Source organism: Anopheles nili, chromosome 2, assembly GCF_943737925.1.
Source record: "Anopheles nili chromosome 2, idAnoNiliSN_F5_01, whole genome shotgun sequence".
Classification (NCBI taxonomy): Eukaryota; Metazoa; Arthropoda; class Insecta; order Diptera; family Culicidae; genus Anopheles; species Anopheles nili.
Window position 1 is genome coordinate 21,163,476 of NC_071291.1, and position 19,812 is coordinate 21,183,287.

Below are 19,812 nucleotides of genomic sequence, written 5' to 3' on the forward strand. Positions count from 1 at the left end.
AATTGAACAAACGTTATAATAGTTATTCACCTACAGTTACAATACCAGAATTGCGAACAATATGAGGATTATTAACAATCCACTGGTCACCTTGGTATCCGGTTGCCAGGATACCGTGGACATATTTTGATGTCTACCACGCCGGTAATAATAAACAAACTTAGGTTTGCCATTGCTGTCAGATGGCAACTTCGCTGTTCATCAATTAGGGTAACTGTCAGAACCACTTGTTTATTAATGAAGTGTAAACAGTCCTGAAACACCATTGGGATTCTTTGTTTTGTTTATGTCATATCAACAATGAACTACCGCGAATTTCAGCCATGTCACCATTAAGATAAAGCGCCACAATCGTCGATTTCAGAGCACAGCTCGAAGTTCACTTTTCCCATACACTACTCATAGGTGGGCAGATAAGTCTTGATATCCACCCCTACACATGAGATGCCTACGCGGAGTGTACAAGAAGAATATCCAACATGGGTAAGTAACGAACACAGCGAACCCGTTTATCTCTTGATATTTCTGGCATCACTGGGCGTCTTTCAGGTCGGGTTTGTGTTCATATTCAACCTGATCGTCGGCACGGGAGCGCTTGCCCTCCCTTCAGCATTCAGCCATGCGGGATGGATCCTTGGTTCGCTGGCCATCGTAGTGCTAGCTTTCATGAGCTATGTGACTGTCACGTTCGTGATCGAAACGATGGCCTGTGCAAATGCAGTTCACAACTGGAAACGCCTGCAATTTATCAAGCGCGATCGCGTGATCGAATACGATGAAGATAGCAACGTAGAAACAATGGTTGAACCACCGCATACTCCAAGTGATTTCGAGAATGATTATGATGAAGCAAATGAGCATGATCAGCTGTTAGAAGATGCTACTATCGAGCAAACACCGCTAAACATCATGTATTGCCGAAAGACTTATTACAGCCTTTCGAGTAAGATCGAGCTTGGGGAGATGGCAAACATGTTCTTTGGCCGCACTCGGCGATTCCTATTTTACTTTTGTCTGGCCGTCTACCTATACGGCGATCTCAGCATTTACTCGGCGGCTGTAGCTAAAAGTCTTCGTGACGTTGCCTGCGCTCACAACCATCGCGCCAATGCCACCGATGATGACGATGGTACAGAACATTGCTGGCAAAATGGGATCCTTACCAGACTGGATGTGTATCGACTTTGCCTGCTCGTGTTCGTAACCGTGCTCGGACCATTCACGTTCTTCAACGTGCAAAAAACGAAGTATCTGCAATTGCTCACTGTGTTGTTCCGATGGCTTGCTTTCACCGTAATGATCAGTATTGCTGTTCATCGTCTGCTAGTCCCGAGAACACCTTCCACATTGCCGGTAGTGCCAAAACGAGCAGATATCGCCGGTATACCATATTTGATCGGGACGTGCATTTACTCTTTCATGTGCCATCATTCGCTGCCGAGCCTGCTAACACCGATAGCCAACAAGAGCCGTCTGAAGACGCTAGTTTCCTTGGATTATGTGATGATCGGTGGCTTTTACCTCGCCCTCGCATTGACAGGCATCTTTGCATTTACAGACATCAAGGACCTATATACACTCAACTTTGTGCCTAGTGCAGACCAAACAAACGGGTTGTTAAAAGCAATTGAATACTTTTTAGCCCTGTTTCCCGTGTTCACACTATCTGCCAGCTTCCCAATCGTAGCTATCACGCTGCGCAACAATCTGCAAACCCTTTTCATGGATGCAGCACAGCTTGAGACGCATAATTTTTTCCTGCGTCGTATATTTTTCCCACTCCTTGCGATTCTTCCTCCGCTCGTTGTGTGCTATTTTACTGAGAGTGTCAGCAATCTCGTAGGGTTCACTGGGTGTTACGCCGGAACAGGTATACAGTATCTCATCCCGGTTGCCCTTGTACTATCCGCAAGACAAACTTGTGACAATATGATCGGACGTGGCATCAAGAATGAGTTTTGCAGCCCGTTCAAGGGCACTCTTTGGCCGATGATAGTGCTTGGATGGACCGTTGCTTGCCTTGTGCTAGTAACGATCGACTTAATCATCTAGAAATGAATTCATTTATTAGCAGATTTTCCAAAAAAAAGCAGAAAATTAAAAAATTCAAAATTAAGGAGACTGAGAGCGCTGCTGTAAGCGGTTTTGTTTAAACTACAAAGTGAAAAGATATTCAAAACACGCACAATATGTTCCAAGTTGGTAAACAACGCGACGGGTGTAAAGCTGAATTTACTACATACGTATATGTTCATAATAGCCCGAGAATATCCTCATTTACGGCTGTACTTTTCATGAAGGTACTGCTTTTTAAATAGCGAAGGAAGCGTCATTGGTTATAGACATTGATATATTTTAAATGAATTTTTACTGCCTCCGTACCACCTACCTTCCGTTCGCGATTCCTCTGGATTAAATAGCTAAAATGGTCTCTTGTGTTTACTAACAATTTTAACAAACCATAAGAACCTAAAATCCAAAAATACCAACGAAATTTAGGGAGCTCCTCGTGTAGTTGTCCAACAGAAAGAAAAACGTGTGTAATTGTTAAGATGTAATTAAGAAGAAATATATATATATGTATACAAATACTTCATGGTTGAAATAAAAAATAATGAATTAATATGCTTCCTTTTATTTCAATTTCTCCCAACATAACTATTTGCCTTGTGCCTGTTTTTCGAGTTTCTCCCGTTCCATGTTCTGCAGCTGTTCCAATGTAAGCAACGACACGCCAAGTTGATCTTCACGAGTAAACGGCTGAGCCATTTGTCGCAACCAACGCTTCGCGAGCTAAAATAGATAGAAAAAAGCATTACCAGTATGTCTCTTTGAACTTTTTACCAAAGCACCTACCTGCATTGCTTCTTCTGTGCTGAGATTGCTCAGGTTATCGGTCAGATGCTCCTGGATCCACTTAGGCAACTTTCCCCTTTTATCCTGACGCGAAAAGCGCTTGTCGGCAAAGATCATGATACCGTAGTCGGTTTTACCGCTACAGGAAGAAGCGAATGAGCGTTTTTTAAACAATTGTACAACATTAGCATACTTACCGAATGGCACGTCCAACACACTGTGCTGCGTGTCGCAGTGCGTCAAAAGTGAGGAAGTCATTTTCCCGGATTTGGAACTGGTCGCGCAAATAATCTAAGCGTGCCTTCAAAATGCGCGATTGTGTGTAGACGTAAGGAATACCAAACATCAACACGGCCCGACCTAGATGATGATCGAAATCTACTCCTTCTGACACTTTACCACGAGCGACAGCCAAAAGCACTGCGCCTCGCCCGCATTCACACGCCTTCACGTAGTTCATAAGTGCGTAAGAAGTTTCGGCATTGTCCTGAGTTTCAATGAATAGCAGCTTATAACGTAATAGCGTATCAATTATACCCTGATCGTACCAAGATGCGACTACGGATTCCAAATAGAGGTATGAAGTAAAAAAGCAAACGATTCCATCTGGCACAGTTTTGGCGGTTTCCACGAGCAGCTGGCCGTAGTTTCGTGTGACAGCCGTATCCTCTCGCGTTTCAAAACGGGATGATATAGCAACTTGATCATTACCACGAGCAACAATCTACAAAAACGTGTTCAGAAAAAAACGGAAAAATAGAACGTGAAGATATTCAAAGAGTGAATAAAAAAATGGCAAGATGTAATCCATATATATATCATTTTACTTACCATAGGTAATAAGCAAGGACGTGCAAGTGTCATAGTAAATGAACTCATAACTACGGGTTCGAAATCAAGAATCTTCGGGTACATATCCATCGGTGAAAGTGTACCTGAAGTGATGACGACACTCTGGAATCGTTGGAAAATTGGTTTCATAGCAATCGACGAGTCAAGGCAGCTGAAGTGCATAATCGGGTTGGAAACGGTTGGCGTTTTATCGTCGAACGGTTCGATGATAATCGTAAATCCCTTGGTGTATGTTGACACGAGCGTCGCAAAAGATGTAATCACCGACAGCGGACCGTATTCACTGAGATCCGTGATTTCAAGCGTACGCAACAGCGACTGTAACCTATCAGCGCAAAAACGCAGCGGTTTACGCTCGATGCAAACTTTCTGTTGTACATCTCGAAGAAACCCGGCCGGGCTTTCCTGTACTACATGCTGCACGCGTAAACGTGATTTGATATATTCAATAAAACGCTTGAGAAAACTTAGAAAATGATCTGCGTTGCGAATGTTTCCCGGAACCACTTCTCTTAGAATTTCATTCGGTAACACTGGGTTTGCCAGAACCATATCTGTTTCACGTGCAAACGAGGCATCTTTCAATCCTTGCACTAGGCGAACATACTCTTCATTTAGACGTCGTTTATCATCTTCTTTCAATCTGTAAGAGAATCAAGTTCAATGTATAAGCATAAGATTACCTACGCAATGTGCATAAATACCAAACTTACTCTGCCACTTGTTTCTCTAGATTGTGGATGCCGGTTGTACTACGCTCAATCAAACGTCGGTTTATTTTAACACTCATTGAATCGACACATACGTTATCGATGTTATGCGCTTCATCGCATACGACGACTGATTCACGAGTCAGTTCTTTTGATACTACCTCGGCTACCTTCGGATCGAGAAGATAGTAGTAGCTGTACACGACCACGTGCGCCTGATTAATTGCAAAGCGGGACAAAAAATACGGACACCAATTGCGCTCACGTCCATATTCCTTCAGATCGTCGATCGAGTACACTCCAGGAGGGAGTAAACTTTCTTTCCCCTCCGCTTGAAACCCCTCATAATACTGGCACACTGGAGCCGTTTCGTCGTGAGCCGCTCTTTCACGCACGTAACTGGCCGTCATACCGTAACATCGAGCATCGACGATCTTGCCTTCTCGTTCACGGCTTACCTCAGGATGAATGCACATGTTCTTGCGCGAACTGAGTACCAATCCTGTGATATTAGGCATAACACCTGTCTGCTTTTCATAGTAATTCATAAGATGCTTCAACTCGGCTATTACCTTTTCGATCTCAGGGACGGTACGCGAACAGTAGATCAACTTGCGTACAACATGTGGGTACTCCATAATATAGGCAACTATTAAAGACAACAGTGTTGTGGTTTTTCCCGTCCCTGAGGGCATTTCTAGCAGACAGTGTCCCTTGGCATCAAAGGTGCGTTTCAATTCGAGCATGTACGCGTACTGTTCAGGGTAGATGTACTCGTACGGAAAGTACACAAGTAAACCGTCAACACTTATTCTGTAAAATATAAGTAAAATATCTCGAATCAAATCATTTAACCAAAGGGCATCTCTTACCTCATTTTGTAAAAGTTAATTCATTCGTTTCAATATAGTGCAATTGCAAAGAATATCTTAAACACAATGCGTCCTGAAATGTTTGCTAAAAGCCGACTGTCAAACAAAGCTATGTCAAACATAGTCGTGCTTGCCAGTTGACAATTCAAAGATATTTGTTTAGTTCAGCAAAACAAAGTCAGTATCTTAACTTGAAATAATGTAAACGTATTACACACCATCTACTTCAGTACTAATCGAATCACCAAGCTCAAGCATATTAACTACGCATTCGTAGGTAATATATATCAAGCATCGTATCGTAATAGTAAATATCACGCAATCGTCAATGGAATTTGTTTGCTTTTTCCTCAATATTAACATATCATCTCTTTCACAGAACGCGTATCTTTCGATTCATCGTCTGCTTTATACGATTGCTAGAGCCAATAATGTCAGAAACGGCTGCACGATTGCAATCCCATAACCAAGAAATTGTTAAATGTCTCGATCTGCTTCGCAGACAGCAAACGGCCCTCGAAAAACAGATAGCTACGAAGGAAAAGGAAAGGAACACACTGTGCAGTGAAATGGAGAAAATGCAGCAAATGCTGGATAAATTGGAAACTTCTATGGCACAAGATACACAGCAATTGAACGAATGCACCAAGCGGCTAACGGAAACTGAAAGCGGATTCACAAAAGTTGTAGACACCTTACAATTGCTGGTGATGTCCGTTAAGGATAATCCCAAAACGGAAACAGATTGAATAACGCTTTGAATACAGATAGGTTGAGGATAATTGTAACAAATATCGGAGTTAAGCCAATAAATACTTTATGTAAGACTTGAGTTAATTATTATTTTTCATTTTAAGCTATCACATTTTTTTTAGAAAGAGATAAATACGAGCAAAAAACGCCGACCCTTTTAATATTCCAATCCGCTAACACGCTCGTTTGAAAAAATGACGGTATTACGTTCCTACTGTTCGTTGTCTACTATTTAATGTAGTACTTAGACCATGTGATTTGAACGCTCTAATAAAGAACTTATGGTTTGTAGTTTCTACGATGATAAATTGCGAGTTCTATACGGATCGATAAAAAACACATCTACGTTAATTTTTTCCTCATGATTCACTGTAGTCTAAACTCGATATTGGTTGGGATCAAGGTGGAAAAAGGGGCGGCATTCGCGTCAATGACAATGCGAATGCCACTGTAGTTTTGGACCCCTTTTTTCTTAAGGTGGGAAAAGTTTTAAAAGTGATAAAACCGCTGGCCTGATCAGAAAGTAACTGGTAACGATTCCCTACTGCGTACGTATAAAGTTGAAAAAACATCTGCACTTCGAACCCTTGTGGTTACAGCCTCTATATGCTTGCCCGCCGGAAGTTAAACTGTTCTGCTATTTCATCTTCATCTTCTTACTTAACGAGGTTTTATTACGATTTTAAACTGATTCCCAGCTTTCTGGGCCCAACTGTTTTGATCCGTGACTAGGAGTACAGCTCCACAACCTCTTTAAGTCAACTCACACATTTGTTCCATTAAGGTCATTCTAAGCATAACCGGAAGCTCGTATTTCATTCCACACTTTGGTCAGTTCAGCTTGTTCATCATATCCATGGGTTGCCAGGACATACTTATAACTCTGCGGGCCGAGATAGGGAGCTTTGTGAAAATAGAATTCCTCCGAATGGAGCGGTTCAATTCCAGCCTTCATTGCAACAATTCCTAAAAAGATGTCATCGAAACTAAACAGAATACTAAACATTAGTAACGCTGGGTAGTGACATACTACGTTCCTTGAGTGTACATACCGAAAATGTTTCGTGTACATGCTAACATAGTACATTTCAAAGAGCGCCTCATGCGAAAGCAAAAAAGCGCCCGCAGTAACATACGTCGGCCACATATCCCACGGATACTCTTCCAACGAAACGTACCACTTACTGCTGCGATGTCTATGAGGTGCCGAACGAAACACAAATCCCGAAAAAAGTTTCACATTGGGGGGTAGTTCCATCTCCGTCATTAGCTGCCGTTTGGTGCGATTTTTCGGTGGTAATACGGGCACGACCACACCCGTCTCATTATTACTATTATTATCCGTTGTTTGGGCTAGCCTCCGTGCTAGCTTTCGAAGGGCTTCGTCAGTTTCCTCGAGATACTCAGGGTAGTTGACTGGATTTCGTACGTAGCGTAGGAGATTTTTAGCCGAAACGTAGTAATCGTCGTCTGCGAACATGTAAAACTTTGCTCGTGGACAGTAACTTACGGCCCACCGGAAGCCCATCATTGTTTTGATCGTGTTGTTGAAGTAGTCATCTACAAAATCTGCCTGGATGATGTCCCGGTAGGTACTGTATTCGAGATCCACCAGCGACTGCAGACGACGATTCGGAACGATGTGTGATCGCCCCAACACAAACACGGTCCGTATCTTGACATCTGAAAAGCGGCGTTCATAGCCCCAACTTTTACGGATCGCGGCTCTTCGATCGAAGTGTTCCATGGCCGATTTTACGATGAACACCAAACGCGGGGCGATCAACCGATCATCTTCCTTGCATTTGTGTTCGCAATCAGAGATGTAGGAATAGTTGTACCGATTAATCGGCTGGCGTGCCGGCTGCTGTCCATGACGCAGTTGATACACATCTGACAAGATATCCCCATTCAGCGGATAGTCAAATGTGGATTCAAAGTCCTTTTCGAAGAAATGTGTGAAGGCACCGAAGAACTGCAGCATGTATAAACTGAGTACCGCAGCCAGAACATACTTGAGCTTGAATTTCACACAAATCCGGGGTAACATCGTGACCCAGACAACGCTGTTTTTATTGTTGCCGTTCTCTTTCGCTTCGTTATAAGCTTCTCATAATGTTTGATTTGTTTTGTGACGAATGACTTACACAATTCGAGCAGTCATTGATAAATTAAATTAATAGACGCCATTGGTGCAAACTGACCAGCAACCGTGCCTAATTAAATTGGCGACCTACCTACCGGTAATAGTGAATGATAAAGTTTATCCCTCAGTTCCTGCAAACTGAATCCAGAAATATCAGAAATCTATGCTACAATTCGATGCCTTTTTAGTGCAAATTTAAACCAAACACGATGTGTGAAAACGGAAATAATAATTCCTTGAAATGTTTATCTAACAACATGCAACCATTTTCATCCGGCACCGTACGTAAACAAGTTCACTCTCTTTCATCTTTGATTAGGTTTCTCTTTTCTGCGCTGTCTTATACATTGCCCAAGATTATTAAATGCGCAACGATATATACAATACTAAGTATTTTATTTACAATTTATTACTCTTCCAAATTTATTATCAGCTTATGTTCATAGACATGATAGAAAAACGAGATATTTTTTAACTTGCTCCACACGAACGTATTATCTTCAAAATGAGAAATGTTTCGTTGAAGTAAGCAGACGAAAAAGAATGTAGAAAAACTATGCGATCAACCATAAAGATATAAAAATGCTCAATTACATGTATTTTAAAAATAGTTACAAAATGAGTTAATCGGTGCACGTGATTGGAAAGTCAATTTCAAACAAATCATGTATAGATACTTACGCGATTTACACATCTAGAAAAGTTTAAAATCTAGCATTATAAACATAATTCGACTTGTGAATGTCAAAACATGGTGGATATTCGAAGTGCTTGCACGTTGTAAAAGTTAAAAGCTTTAAGTTAAGGTAAAAATTAAATGTGAAATTCAAGCACTATCAGTTTTGATAAACAAGACACGATTTTGAAAGTTGTCGTAACACTGAAATTAACGTGATATGGCATGTCTTGGTGCAACAATGTAGAAGAACAAAACGAGGCTGAAGAAGTGGAAGACAAAACGAGGGCTTCATTCCGTGAAATCGAGTCGCGCTCGCGGTACGAAAAAAAAAGATAAACGCAAAAATAGTGCTAACTGTATGCATTGAATTTCGGTCGTTTTGCAGGCCTCAACTCGGACTGCCATTTTGGAGCAAGGTAATGGGTAGAATCTTATCCCACCCATTGCTTACTCCCCAGTGTAGTGATCGTGTTTTAGCCTGATCAGTGCTGAATGAGAAAGTAATGCATTGGAAAAGCGATCGGTGTTCATGTACGCACAAATGGTTCTGAACGCTTTCCGCGGACGTAGTCTGCGATGGCGCTTGGTGATTCATGGTGAAGAAGCGTTGATGCCAGTGTTTCACCTTGGTAGCAAATCAACATCAGCACCAGCCACTACGAACCTGTCGTTCATCTCATTCAATAGCGGAAAAGGCTGGCAGCAGGGAGGGGTTCATCGACCCGTTTCTAACGAGCAAGGGGATAGGGAACAACGTGTGTGTGTGTGTGTGAATGCTGGCGTGTTATTGTTGCCGTACTTGCACGCTCATTACAACACTCATTTGCGATCGCGGTGTGGCCACTGTTCAACGAATCGGGTGGTTTGTTTCTCAGGACGAGTTTCCTTTCCCGTGGTTTACAAGCACGAGTATGTGCAAAGCCCCAATGCCCCAAAAACATTGCATAAAAAATGCTACTTACGAGAACACTGGCATGGTTTTATTTATCCGGTTTTTTATGGATGTGGCAAGTGCCTGCATCACAAATGTCATACGTCGTTTGTTTTCATTTTTCCTTGATTTCGTATGTTGTTTTTGTCCTTCCACCCGAGGTGGACAATAAGCGTCAAAGGAGGATCGCTTTGTTGTCATTGGCAGTAGGCGTCTTTGTTGTTTAGGAATTTAGAACAAACACGCTTTCTTTCGTTATTTGAGATCTCTGGTTTTTCCCTTCTAGGTTTTGTAATTTTCATGGCAACTTCTGAATAAGCAGTGATAAAAAAGACAAAAAAAAAAAAAGAAATTTTTTTTCTCCTGTAAAACAACAGTCATCACTAGTCGTGCGAACGAAAGAGGGTAAAGTAACCGACTGTGTGTCGAGTTCGTTCATGCTACTGTGGCGGGCAAGGCGGAGGAGGGCGAGTTAAAGTGTGTGAAGCAAAAAAGAAAATTTCCTCCACCCATATATTCTACAGCCCTTTAAGTGAATGTGTGTGTGTGCAATGGCGTACGTGTGACTGCTTCATTGAAGTAAAACAACGGATACGTGGTGTAGGAGAGGAAGAACCCCATACTCATCCCAGGAAAGGCTTTTCGGTGCGTCTGGGCTGCGTGTTGTTTTTTTCTTTCTTTCTTCCTTTCGCACTCCCGGCTGACGTTTGCTCTCACTTGCCCTGACCTCGATGGCAAGTTGCAGTGGCCACAACTAGCGGCAGCAACCAGACCAAACAAGAAACAACCGAGACAACATGTGAGTGAAAAGGCAGAGGAAGGGTGCTAAAACGGATCCGATTGATGCAAAAAATGCGATTTTGTGTGTGCTGTCTAATGTTCATTCACGCGATTGTGTTCTTGTGGCTATTGTGAACCACTAATGTGCTGATCTCTTAAATAATATTCCGTTTTGGTAGCGCGACTGCAAATCAATTACAGCCATTGTTAAGAACCCGGATGTTCCGTTAGTAACAACTTCTCTAAGGAACGAGAGAAAGTGCGTGTGTGTGTGGAAGAGAGAGAAAGAGAGAGAAAGTGAGCAAGTAGTCGAAAAACATGAAAACCGTCCACAGTCGGTAAGGCAGTTTTTCCTCTCATCCAGCATCAAGCATTATCCCAAGGCGAACACTCGATCTCAACTCTTCTCACTAGCGTCTCGGTTCATGCTAGACAGACATTTACTTGTGCGAAGTCTGGCATCCCCAGCAACATCCATTGTCCCCCCTATCAAGGCCACAGAGCAAACCAAGGACGTGGCAAGAACGTAAATTAAACGGAGCTCTCCTGGCAAAGTGAAAATAAATCGTACAAGAAATTACATTTTTTAAATACACGCAAAGCGGAAGTACCAGATTCCTGTCCGTTTCCGGAGTTGAGATTGACACTATCGATATGGACACTGGCGATAGAGGTAAGCATTTGATGCAAACGACTTTTATAGAGGGATAATGAGGGGTTTTATTTGGAAGGGTATTTGAAGGATTTTATTGCGACCTTGGATAAGAAGGCACCAATTTGAACGACGGAATTTCTAGATGCATATTACAGGATGTGAAGTGTCCTGAGAACATATGATTTTATTTGCACAGAACGACTATTTTAATAGGGATCACAACTTGTCTCATGCAGCGAATTTTTATCTTTTTAACAAAGTTTTTTATGCCTGCTCAGTAAATTTATCCTTATTGTTTGCTTAAATTTTGTTTAGTTAAAACAAATAACTTATGTACAGCACCTTAGAATTTTCTGTATCACTTTGCTCAGAAAAATATTCGCTTTGTTTAAGAAAGAAGAACTGGCGACTTGCAGTAACCTGTTGGGTTGATGAAATTCGATTGATGGCACCATTAATCGCAAAAGCGAGTTGTCAACCTAGACCAGGCGATATTAGGAGCGTCAATCATTTCCAGTCCATGTGCAGCATCTTCCTGATAGTCTGACCTGTTTCTTGCCTACGAATCATCTTATCGATATGCCTGTAAGATGGTGAGCTGAGACATGCCGATATAGATGGGTCGTTACAAGAAACGGTAAGCCCTTTTATGTTAGCTCCTTGGCCTAATTTCGCCCATCTTGTCCCGTCGCATTTTGCACCATTTGTGGGTTATGGCGAATCGTTAGCTCAAGGTTGGATTGTTAATTAGCACGTCATTAGTCGTTCGTATTTTCACTCCATCAATATGGGGCTCAATTGCCGGAAATCTTTCATATCGTTTCGCTTTCTTCACTGTTTACTGAAACAAACAAAGGGTGTCTTTTACTGGATGTTTCTTGGATCGAACTGATGCTACAGATGGCCTCATTTTCTTCAACGCAAAGTGTTGTTCGAAGGAAACATATCCTTGACCTACTTTCCGGCGCTCACTGTGGGATGTCTAGGGAGAAAATTTAACAAACTAGAAAACTACCTGCCAAATGACTCAGATGCCGGAAAGCTCGCAGCTATCTTGCACTAAACGGATGTAGAAGTGCATCTATATCGAATCTCGTCGTTGCATCTACCATCGGGAAGACGAATCGTTGCAAGCAACACAGAAATGGAGGTTGAACAAGCAGCGACGATGCAAGATACCGCAAGGCAATGATGGAAAATGCAAGCTGATCATCTGGTTGTCCTTCGATGCGTAGACGTTCGTTAAGCTCTCTGCAGCCGGTTCGTTTATGGTTGGGGACACACCATTGGCCACGTCGCCGATCCAGGAGCTTGAGTTGGTTTGAAGTTGAAGGCTGACCGAATGCAGCCAACCACCATCGCGCTCTATCTGTCAAAGATGTCCAATTTGTCTTGGGCAACTGAATTACGGCAGAAATTTCACCTACCTAAGCGCCACCACCAGATAAGACAAAAGACATAAGAGGATTTACAAATATCCCACGCTGGCGTGCATGGTTCGCTTATCATCATAATTATTTCTTTTTTGTTTTAATATAACTTCACAAATGTATGAACTTTTATTTACAAATTATAAAATCAAATTAGAAAATGATAAAAAAATGCTTGCTTGCTTGCTTGCTTGCTTGATGCTTGTTTTGATAATAAGTTTAAAGCCAGCAGATCCACTTCACTGTTGCAAACGAATTACGCATTCATAGCGGCGTTTTTTGGGAAGGTCGTTTTACTCGTTATACCTTTGTTGGACAAAATTTATCATTTTTGGCATTCGTGCAAGGTTGTTCAAAAAGACAAATTTCACTTTTGCGTTGCATGTCAGGTTAAAATGTGTTTACTATGGAATTCACATTCTGAAGTTTATTCAAATAAAATAGCATTTAAAAAGAGGTTTGAAGAGATAGTTTTGTAAAACACACTGTTCAAATAAGTTCCTTTTCCTTACAGTGAATCTTGCTTTTAAAATGAAAATAAATGCTATAATCCAATTATCAGCTCGTCATCGTCGCTCTACCAATCAACGTGATACAGCCGGTTTTGAGAAATAGAAGAGCACGAAAATTTCAACGATAGCTGACCTTGAAATTCACGAGATCAACATGATGTGTGATAGTAAAAAATAAAAACCAACGAACGCACACTGGCTCGGAAAAGCCTTGTTTTCGTACGTTTTGCATAAATTTGCACTTATCCGTTCCACGCATGGAGTGCTTCTAACTTCACAATATTGCATATTTCGTTCTCCGCTTGATGATCGTGCTTTGTTGTTTTATTTGTAATAAACCGGATCTTTTCCAAACCGGTTAATGATCGATTTTTTTTTCAACAAGTCGGTTTTATTAACGAATGTTGTTACTTAGTTTAATGTTCGTAGAATTGATTAACAGTAAAATTAAAATTTGTGAAATTGATATAGTAGTTGCAATGGTTGATAAAACTCTTTTTAAAGTCGAGAAAGCTTACATAGGCTGGTCCTAACCGACAACGGTTATTGCCCCACTAAAGAAGAAAACAATTCTAAATAGGACGGTTTATGTTTTGTATTATTACAGTGAAGTTTACGCTTGATTTTCGGTATAAACTTTGCAATCAGCAAATCTCTTCTTTACGTTCTGAGTTAATCTCTTCTTTAATTCATTTTGTGCAATGCCATCTAACATGCTTGTCCACATCAAAGAAAAACTTTAGAATGTCGTGTAACTTTTGACATAGCTACTCTCCCAAATATAACTTTCCTCATTACGATTAAACTAATTTTCCCATCTTGCAAGACGAATGTCCTGAAGCGAAATGGACACCAAAAGCGAACGTGCTCACCTCCGGTTTTCCTTCGCAAACCCTTCGTGACTGTCCCTTCGCACCTGACACGCAACCTAAAATAAGTTGCGATGGTCATGGACATTGCCTGGGTGAGGGTGGGATGCCTTTTTAAATAAAGAGACAGCAAAGCAGTGTACGGGAGAACCGCAAGGATGCATAGATCGCCCACTTCTACTCCACTAACCTCCATCAGTGAGCCATGGGCGTCCTTATGTGGATGAAAGTGTGTTTCTTTTGATCCACATTTGCACTGTTATTATTTCATCACCGAATGCACGAAATTGAGCCATCGGTTGGACGATCGTGTTATTACTATTATTACGACCAACACATAGCTTCTATGTACATAGGTACAGGCCGGGTGGGTTGGATACGAGAATCTTATACCCTAGAATCCCGTATCCTTACGAGTTGGTTTCCATGATGGATGTATAGCAACCACCCATACATAATGCTTTCACATAATATTTTCACACCTTAATATACTCCGCCGTTGTCCGGTCGGTGCCCTCTTGCGCAATACATAAATTTATATATATTTCATTCCTATAAGGTCGCACCAGCTGCTTGGTTCTTCTTCAGTTGTGTTGTATTTTAATTTCCCATTTTGCCGTTAAGCTCGAGTATCCTTGGAACGAGGGAATGGCGAAACCCGTAACTTGAGACGCGAACCATCGCAAGATGGGTTCCAAACCTACCTCACTGAGTCGATGTCCTTTCCCATCGCGAGTATCTGAGCGTCGCTTTGTGGCCAAAATATATCGGTGAACGTAACCAAATTTTCCATATATTTGAGTGTTTGTAGATGTTTATATACATTTTTACCTCGTTCCGTTCTTGGCTTGCGTCTACGTGTTCATTTCTATCCTGTGTCCTTGTTGAGAGGAAGCACAATTTTTTTATATACTGCTCGGCTTTCCTCGGCTGCCACCATTTGCTCGGTTTTCCTACGTTCCATATCTTCGCCACTGGTGCCGCGGTTGGCCATAAGCTCGCGGGTACATACCAACAAACCACCAAGAGCCTGGCAACAACGCCCAAGTTCAAGGAACCGATGGGAAAGGTCGTTTCCATCGAGATACGAGCTGCTGCACCACGAAACTTCCTAAGGACAAACACAACAGCCAACGCATGGGAAAGCTATGGGTAATGAAAAAAAAATTAAATAAAACCAAGCTACGCGTTCGATGAACGAAGCGGATCCTTTTTTTTTGTCGTGATACACACCTATACATGAACTTAGCGCTATTTGTATTTTCTGCATTCTGAAAAAATATTATTTTGCTCTCGTAGATTGCCGTTTAATTATTTATTACCCGATACATGGTTAACAAATTTTGTTCCTTGTTGTTCCGAACACAAATTTTATTTGGAAAGAACGAAAAATGTTTGATACGTCCTTTGTTTATGCTTTTATCACACACCCAACTGTAGCCGTCCTTGTGGATTGTGATTCTCTTGTAGCTGCTGAAACTGAAATTCGGTTCGCATTCTACTACGCCCGGGAAAATTTCACATTGAGCTAGGTCATGGCACTCATGCGCTTCTAGCTTTCTCACAATTTCCCTTTTTCGGTATCCCTGGCATTTCATCTCTCACTCTGCGGCATTTGATGGACTGCTCGATGGATGCGGGCTTCTTATTTCTTTGCCCCTTTGCACGGATGTAAACTGGGTTAAATGTATGTTTGAAATCTATAGAACAATCAAAATATGTACGTATAATCAGAGTTTGCACTTCTTTTAGACGAGCGTTGGATGGGTTTCTTAATCCTTTTTGTTGTAAGATTTATTGATTCAAATTCCAGAAAATTCTAATTAGATAAAAGCATACTCCTTAAGCATCAATATTTTAGCAGTAATTTTATTTGAAGTTTATCAACTATTCAATTATTGATAATCTAAGCATATAACAAAATGAATTACTAAAAAGTATTTACAATTGCTTAAATGTTTATGAGTCTTTTGCTAGTATTCATTGAGCTAAATATTATAGTTAAATATTTCGCGAACTAAAATATGATCACCAAACAGATGATAGTCATTTTTCTACGTAAAATAAGTTAAATGAGTATTGATTGTTGAATTTATTATAAAAGTATAAAGTTGTGTGAGTATTTTGTATAAAATAAAAGTGAGAAAATATGATATTTACAGTATAAATCATAAAAGCAAAAAGGTCCTATAATCCTTACATTTATAAGCAACAGTGTTAGGAAAATTGATACGATCTTTACGCTCACTTCTAATTGGATCGCACAAATGATTTAAAAATTGTTGCACAACAATTGATTGTTTCAAAACCAATTTATTTGCAACTGTTCTGAAATTCCTGCCATTAAATTATTTTATTATAGTTTTATAATATATTATTATAATTTATTATGCTAATAATTTCGATCTTCTGATGGCTGAAGCTTTGATGAATACTTGTTTATTGTTCTTTTCTGTATCGCGCTCTTTTCAAAAGTAAATAGTTGTCAACATTTGCATTGTATCAAGCGTACCAATGCATGTAACCAAGCATTTCTCTTCTGATAACAATCTCGTCCCTTTGATTAACCCACTGTGAACTCTATTATAAACGAGTTTATTCTCCAAAAACGTGCCATCAAACACTTGCAGATGAGTCGCGAAAAATCATTTATGTATCATGTCGTCCTACAATCGCGATCTACCGGCATAAAATCTCTTTTTATATTTCTCTCTTTCTCTATTTTTATGTTGTTATGATACCGTGCTCTATTGTTTGTTTGCGTTTGTACAACTAGAGAACGTTGAGTGCGATAAAATGCGCTCACGATTTCGCTCACGCTCTCGAGTCCTCGAACTCGGCTGCGATTCGAGATGGGTGGCTGAGGACGACGATGCTCGCGTCTCTCGCGTTGAACGACGCTGGTGTGCGCGAAACATTCCGCCATCAGTTCCGTCGGGGAACGCAACTCGTTCCGATTCGCTCCGTTCGAAGGTCGCCCCTTTTTGGCTTCGCGGGTGCAGTTGCAGTTGCACTTTCGCGCGAGTGCTTCTCCACGGTGCGCTTGGAGCTCCAGAGAGTAGCGGCTTTCCTTGGGTGCTACGGAGTCGTCCCTCGGAAAGAATGTAGTGTTGTGGTTGGTTGATACGCAGATATTCGATCGTGCTTCTAGTGCAAGTGAAGTGACCGGTGGCCGGTAGTGCAATTTAGGAGATAACATATCTACCGATCCGAAAATATAAGTGGATACTCTATGTGTGTACTAGAATCGAAAGATCTTTGATTTATAACACATCCAACGAACGGGCACGATGAAAGCACCATTCGTCATGGTCTTAATAATTTCAAGTGCGTCATTCCAGCCGGTGACATACAACATATCCAACCCAACATAACTCACTCTTGATGTTACAATATGTTGCGCGAAGCGGTGGATTTCTTTTCTTGGAATTCACGTCGTGTTATATTGTCTTAATTGCAAATTAGTGCAGGTGAAAAGTGACTATGGTTGAGAGTAACATGTGTTTGTCAGTCTGGCCCTTGGATCCTATAGTTCCTGGTAGATGTCACCTTTCCATTTCGTTCGTTGTTTGGGCATAAAACAGTTCGCGGAAACAAGCATAATCGTAGACTCGTGTAGGACTACAAGTTGTTAACAGACCCAAAATGAATTATTTGTAAACTGGGTTTATATATGTTAATTTATATCCCAATCTGCTGTTTTGAGCGCTAATATAAGAATCTTTTCATTTCGCAGTGGGTTCATTTCTCAGCTGAATGAATTATAAAAAAAACAACCGCAGTGGACGTATTATTAATATTTATTAATGATTGTTTTTAATTTTTAAAAGCTATAATCAATTTGCTCAAAGTGAGGGTGTTAAATGGTTCGTTAGTTCGCAGTGAGGGATTCGTGCGGCACGAATGTCGATATTCTTTCTATACCTAAGATGACGCAGGTCTGACTCCTGGCCGCCGACACGAAAACGAAAACCGCATTGAGTGACATTCACCGGAATGCGGTCGAAATATGATCGCATGGTTGGCGATCATTCAGAACCTAGGAAACGGGCTGCAATGGAAAAGTTATTCTTGGGTGATCACCTGATCGTGATCCTGATCGTTACACATTGCAATAGCAATAGGCCACTAGAGATAATTTCAGTCGCTTTCTAGATAACGTTCGCTTTTGTTCGATTGAACTACGCACGGTGGCAGTATCGCACCTTTATCACACGCGCTATTGCCCATTTTAGAAGCATTTGTGAGATGGCGGAATCGTGAAGGACACTACTTGTAGCGCTGTTGTTGAGCGGGCTCAAAAATCAACCCTTCCCGACTCTGGCGCCTCGTCATCGTCGCATTTGCACGTAGCGTCATTTGCAGCAGTACATGTTTCAAGGTTACATGCCGACAAACCCCGCCCTCACCCCTTCCAAACTCGTTTCCTCGTCGTGCTTTCTCCATCCAGGAGAACCACGATCGTACACTCTTTCTCTCTCTCTATCTTATTCTCTCGCTAGTACGCGCACCAAACCGGACAAGATGTTGCACCATCTCACCTCGCCCGGCCGGTCTCCTGGGCCCGCATTATGCACGTTGGCTCCATTTGCATCGGATTAGAAAGTCAAATGATCGGTGTACCGATGGTAGACGGTTTCGATGGCATTCGTGACCGCTCGTCTCTTCCCCTCATCGATGCGTTGCCTTACAGACAACTGCACACATACGCGTACTTGTTCACTCATTCGTTCGCTTCAAAACCTAATGTTTAAGCTTAGGATAATACACGCAGCTAAGCGAACAAAACTGTCTCGTTGCAAACTGCTAGCAACGCTATTACACATTCGCTCATACTACAGTCCCTAGTATGATGGAAATTGAGCGGTCATTAAGCATTCGATCTCGAAGAATCATTTGACGGAATTGATTTAAAACAAAAAAGATGTTCTTTGTACTCATCTTCTTTATTGTTTTTTCCCTTACCATCACCATACTATATCCTCACCATTAGCTAAATTATAATCTTGAGTCCAGTTTGGATGTTATTGAGAGATGGATGAAGGCAGATTGATATTATTGGGAGATAATTTTTTCAAACGTTGATCCTCGATAACTCGTTTCTACAAAAGGCAGAAGCCCGTAAACCATGGACGACGGACATCAACTAGCAGATCATCAGTCAAAGAGATCATCACTAGTTGTACCACGAATTGATCATTTGTGCCTTTTGACAGCTTTCAATTAGGTTGTCACTTGAAGTGCACCTCAAATGGAGCGCAACCAACAGTTTATCCGACAGGATTGGAGAGAAAAGGCCGCCAGCTGAACAGGGAGAATGCACAAATGAATCGCCTGTTTGAAATCGTTGCACCCATACGATCGCACACTATGAATCTGTTTTACTGCGAGAGGCACAAAATACGGTGGAATGATGCGAGGGTTGTAAAAATCGCGGCACTCCACATTCATACCATTTAAAGCGATCCAGCGCTGTCGAGAGATCGTGCCATGGTGGCGCTGCCGAGGATGACCTTGAAGGATGGTATTTTTTTTTGTTTTACTGTTCCGATCATTTCGCCACAGACACGGCGATCCGTTATTGTGTGTGTATTCACGGGTTTTCGCGGATCTGTGTAGAGGCGCAGTTTGAACCCGTCTTTCCTTTCTTTCATTCTCCGCATCGTCTTCTGTGGTCATCGTATTTTTTTCGTCTCTCGTGTTACATTTTTTAGACTTATGCTACCGAGTGCTGATGTGGCAAATTCTTAAAGCAACACGCATCCTT

The 19,812-nt window shown here is 41.4% G+C and overlaps 4 protein-coding genes across 4 annotated transcripts; 2 read left to right on the forward strand and 2 right to left on the reverse strand.

Moving 5' to 3' along the window:
* The first annotated feature begins 444 nt into the window (after positions 1-444).
* Positions 445-2,052, forward strand: LOC128720721 (transmembrane protein 104 homolog). The gene is made up of 2 exons (XM_053814414.1): positions 445-483; positions 550-2,052. The coding sequence occupies exons 1-2, from the start codon at positions 445-447 to the stop codon at positions 2,050-2,052; spliced, it is 1,542 nt and encodes a 513-aa protein (XP_053670389.1).
* A 606-nt stretch (positions 2,053-2,658) lies between these two features.
* On the reverse strand, positions 2,659-5,179 carry LOC128732112 (general transcription and DNA repair factor IIH helicase subunit XPD). The gene is made up of 5 exons (XM_053825278.1): positions 4,422-5,179; positions 3,688-4,351; positions 3,054-3,580; positions 2,857-2,995; positions 2,659-2,793 (listed from the first exon to the last, which is right to left on the reverse strand). The coding sequence occupies exons 1-5, from the start codon at positions 5,162-5,164 to the stop codon at positions 2,659-2,661; spliced, it is 2,208 nt and encodes a 735-aa protein (XP_053681253.1). The 5' UTR covers positions 5,165-5,179.
* Positions 5,180-5,721: 542 nt separating this feature from the next.
* On the forward strand, positions 5,722-6,096 carry LOC128730810 (uncharacterized). Its single transcript, XM_053823890.1, has one exon. The coding sequence runs from the start codon at positions 5,722-5,724 to the stop codon at positions 6,037-6,039; it is 318 nt and encodes a 105-aa protein (XP_053679865.1). The 3' UTR covers positions 6,040-6,096.
* Positions 6,097-6,233: 137 nt separating this feature from the next.
* LOC128730809 (beta-1,3-galactosyltransferase brn) lies at positions 6,234-8,093 on the reverse strand. The gene is made up of 2 exons (XM_053823889.1): positions 7,096-8,093; positions 6,234-7,029 (listed from the first exon to the last, which is right to left on the reverse strand). Exons 1-2 carry the CDS (start codon positions 8,091-8,093, stop codon positions 6,834-6,836), a joined length of 1,194 nt encoding a protein of 397 aa, XP_053679864.1. The 3' UTR covers positions 6,234-6,833.
* Between the last annotated feature and the right edge of the window lie 11,719 nt (positions 8,094-19,812).